Source organism: Cynara cardunculus (assembly GCF_001531365.2).
Source record: "Cynara cardunculus var. scolymus isolate 2C chromosome LG 17, CcrdV1, whole genome shotgun sequence".
Taxonomy (NCBI): Eukaryota; Viridiplantae; Streptophyta; class Magnoliopsida; order Asterales; family Asteraceae; genus Cynara; species Cynara cardunculus.
Genome location: NC_037544.1, coordinates 33,655,400 through 33,659,233, shown reverse-complemented (window position 1 = coordinate 33,659,233; position 3,834 = coordinate 33,655,400). Strand labels below are relative to the sequence as shown.

At 34.5% G+C, this 3,834-nt stretch overlaps 1 protein-coding gene across 1 annotated transcript; it reads left to right on the top strand.

Moving 5' to 3' along the window:
* The first annotated feature begins 2,117 nt into the window (after positions 1 to 2,117).
* Positions 2,118 to 2,597, top strand: LOC112500711 (histone H4). The gene has a single exon (XM_025104268.1). The coding sequence runs from the start codon at positions 2,161 to 2,163 to the stop codon at positions 2,470 to 2,472; it is 312 nt and encodes a 103-aa protein (XP_024960036.1). The 5' UTR covers positions 2,118 to 2,160; the 3' UTR covers positions 2,473 to 2,597.
* Positions 2,598 to 3,834: the final 1,237 nt, after the last annotated feature.

Below are 3,834 nucleotides of genomic sequence, written 5' to 3'. Positions count from 1 at the left end.
AAAATATATCTGTTGATGTATTTATATTGCGTAAATTAAAAATGATATAAAATGATAAAGAAAATGAAAGGTTAAATGAAAATTTAAAACTCATTTATTTAATAAAAATCTTTTTATTTAAAAGAAATTTAAAACTATGGGAAAATAGAAAAACGATGAATGAATGCTTCTATTGTGTCACCTAATTAACCCCAAGTTTTGTTATATATATATATATATATATATTATAACTTTTATTAATGTTGGATTTATTAAATAAATTTTTTGATGTAATTAAAAAATATAAGGCAAATAAAATTATGTTTGTTGATATATTTATATTGTGTAAATAAGAATAATATAAAATGATAAAGAAGATGAGAGATCAAATGAAAAGTTAGAACTCATTTGATAAAAAAAGCTTTTTATTTAAAAGAAATTTAAAAATTATGAGAAAATAGAAAAAAATGAATATAGGTTTCTCATTGTGCCACTTAAGAGAGATAGAGAGACTTGGAATCATGTGAGAGCAAGAGTTTTTAGTTAGACCCGTAAGACCAATTCTCAACCCTTTGATTAGATCTATAATATGAACATTCATAATCACAAAATTACAACGAGACTTCTCAATAATTACAAAATTGTCACCGTACAACTTTAAATCATTAGATTATTAACTTATAAAATTGATCATTGAATATAAATTGGTCTTACGGGTCTCATGAAAAACTTTTGGTCTCACATGAACCCAACCCTATATGCATGTATGTATGTATAGATATAGGTTAATTATGTATGTATGTATAGATTTGGTCTCACATGAACCAAACACAAAGTTGATTCTATGCAATTTGTAACAACCCGTCTCATATGAATAGAAAAATGAGATTTGCAAGCTCTTCATAAAACTTAAGTTGTGGACATCAATAATTTTCACTATGATTTTGAATCAAATTTGAAATTATTGGATCTTCTGTTGTTTTGGACTTTGAGGTATTAGAATATCCAGCTAGGCAAACACTATAAGCATATAAATTATGTAGCCATTTTCAAGGGTCTGCTTGTTAGCAACTTAATGAGACTCATAACTTATTCGATCAAATATACATGATCGTTTAGTTATGGCTTGATGATATAGAAAGTGACCTATTCAATAAGCTTCAAGGTAAGCTTTATGAAGAAAGCCAAAAAAAAAAAAATCCAAACATGACTCTTCCGGTTAAAAAAAAACACACTTTTCCAATCTAAGAAAAAGACATATCAAATAAAAACTTTCACAATCTACACAAACAGATTAATTTTCACTTTCACAATCTACACAAACAGATTAATTTACACAACCAACTTTATCTATACATGACTTAATAGAACACCAACCAAACAACCCCTAAGTCAAAGTATTTTTTGTTAAGATCATGATTATAGCATCGACTTTCAAATAATGGCCGAAAGCGTTAAAAGACAACACTAAAGCTAAAATTTAGTACTCAAATTTTCAACATTAATTAGAATATTAGCTCAATAGTTGGAAACAGGGGCATTCGTGGTGCGATTTAGAGCCAAACTGTAAATCGCACTGCATATGTCTCAAATAGCCAAAAAACCACACTACGAAATGTGGTGTGGTTTATACGATTTGTATCTAATTTTAAATCCAGTAATTATAAGATTAGAACATCAAAAAAAATCCAACAAAGACTTATTCATATTCCATGCAATAAAAAGTTCTAATATGTTTGAAATGTGTAGTTAAAAGTTGTGTAAAACAAATTAAAGAATATCAATCGTTTTTACAAACCACGGTAATCAAATTGTAGTTTTGAAATTCTAGGGACGAAAACCGACACAATTGACAAACCACGGGGACCAAAATTGTAATTTACTTTAAAAATGACAAATTAATAAACAATCGTATCTACTCACGTGCCTCTCACATGCACTTAAAATAACGAATCCGTATCCTGGCTCAAACAACCAATCAAGGCGCTCCATTGCTCATTACACGGATTGGAATCGTACGGCAATGCACTCTCAAATCTCCTGAAATCCAACGGTTAGAAACACGCCTCCCAAATTCTACAACCTATATATATACACCTTTCCTTGCACCATTTTCAAACCATCTTTCTACATCATATCCTTTTTCAAGAGAGAGAAAGCCAAGAGAGAGAGAGAGAGAGAATGTCAGGAAGAGGAAAAGGAGGCAAGGGATTGGGAAAGGGCGGAGCAAAGCGTCACCGGAAGGTTTTACGTGACAACATTCAAGGTATCACGAAGCCGGCGATTCGACGATTGGCTAGAAGAGGTGGCGTTAAGCGTATAAGCGGTCTAATCTATGAGGAAACACGAGGTGTGCTCAAGATCTTTCTAGAGAACGTCATTCGTGATGCGGTTACCTACACCGAGCACGCTCGCCGGAAAACTGTTACTGCGATGGACGTGGTTTATGCTTTGAAACGTCAGGGCCGAACTCTGTACGGTTTCGGAGGTTAAGAGAAACTCGAGGTTCGTAGGATTAGGCTTTTTTTTAATGGAAATCGTGTTTGCTACTTAGTTGTTAATACTAGTGCTATGTATCGTCCAGTTGAATCTCGTAATGCAATTCTAGTTTTACTTGCATTTCTCGTTTTTCAGATCTACAGAGTAGCTTCTTTTTGAAATTTGATTTTTGATTCGTGAATTAGGGATGTTTTTGATCATCTGGATGTGGATGTATAACTCTAGATTCAAATCTACTGATTTTTTGTTTAACCAATGCATTATGTTAAGCAACATATTGTAATTGTGTTACTTCTCTAGGTTTGAATCGAAAAACTCGTTGTATCTCAGCTTTACTACTGTAGTTGATTTAATAGTGATGTGCTTTGTAATATACTTTTTGCTACCTTGCTCTCCCTCGACTTGGATTATAGGGGAAGAATCGACGAGGAATCTAGACTAGAAAGGAATATAGAACATCAAATCGTGAATGAAAAAGAAAAAAGCGTGTGGAGAATTATCAAGGGAGATTGGGTCGAAATCTATTTGTGAGAGGAAAGGATCGACCATAGGAGTAGCTATTGAGCTGTGGAATGTGCTGTCGTAAACTATTGGATCGAGTATTACTTAGATGTGAAACTTGCRGACCTCATTGGTTGTGATATTGATCTTAAGAAGGGGGGGGGGACGAAATCAAAGAATATACAGACTGACTTGCCCTCTCTTGTTAGTACATATATGCTCCTAAATCACTGAATTCAAACTAGCGAAGAAAAGGGGCATTTGTGGTCTTGCAGCAGAATAATGATTTTCATCTGAAGGAGCCATTCCCCTTTTAGTAGTTGAAGTATTTTCGTCTGTCTAACTCATTCATTTACTCTACTTGAAGCCTTTCATTTTCGGCAGCTAAGGAGGCAGTCTTGGTCAACCATTCTGAGTGTGACACTTCATTCCCGGCTGGCTCTGGCTACCTTGCGGAGCTAACAGAAGACCCTCAAATCACACTTCCTATATGGACAAACAAGCTTTGTACAACCAGCTTACGTGGAAAAGATTCCTCCAGACCTGCCCGACTTTCTCAAACTATTGGTCGAGTCATTTCCTTCCCCTCGCCTTACAAGGACCTACTGGACTATCCTGGTTCTATTGGGTTAGTGTTAAGTAGGTGATTTAGCCCTCTATCGAGAAGGAAGAGGGAAGCAGGGCGACAACTAGTGACTTTCTCCTGTAATGAATAGAATAGGCCCGAGAGCTATGAAAGGAGAGAGTTTCCTATTCCATATTCTGGTTGACCAATTCGAGTTCATGCTCGTTTATGGTCTCATATTCGAGATCGATTCACTCGTTTATTAGTTAGAGCTTGATAATTTTTACATT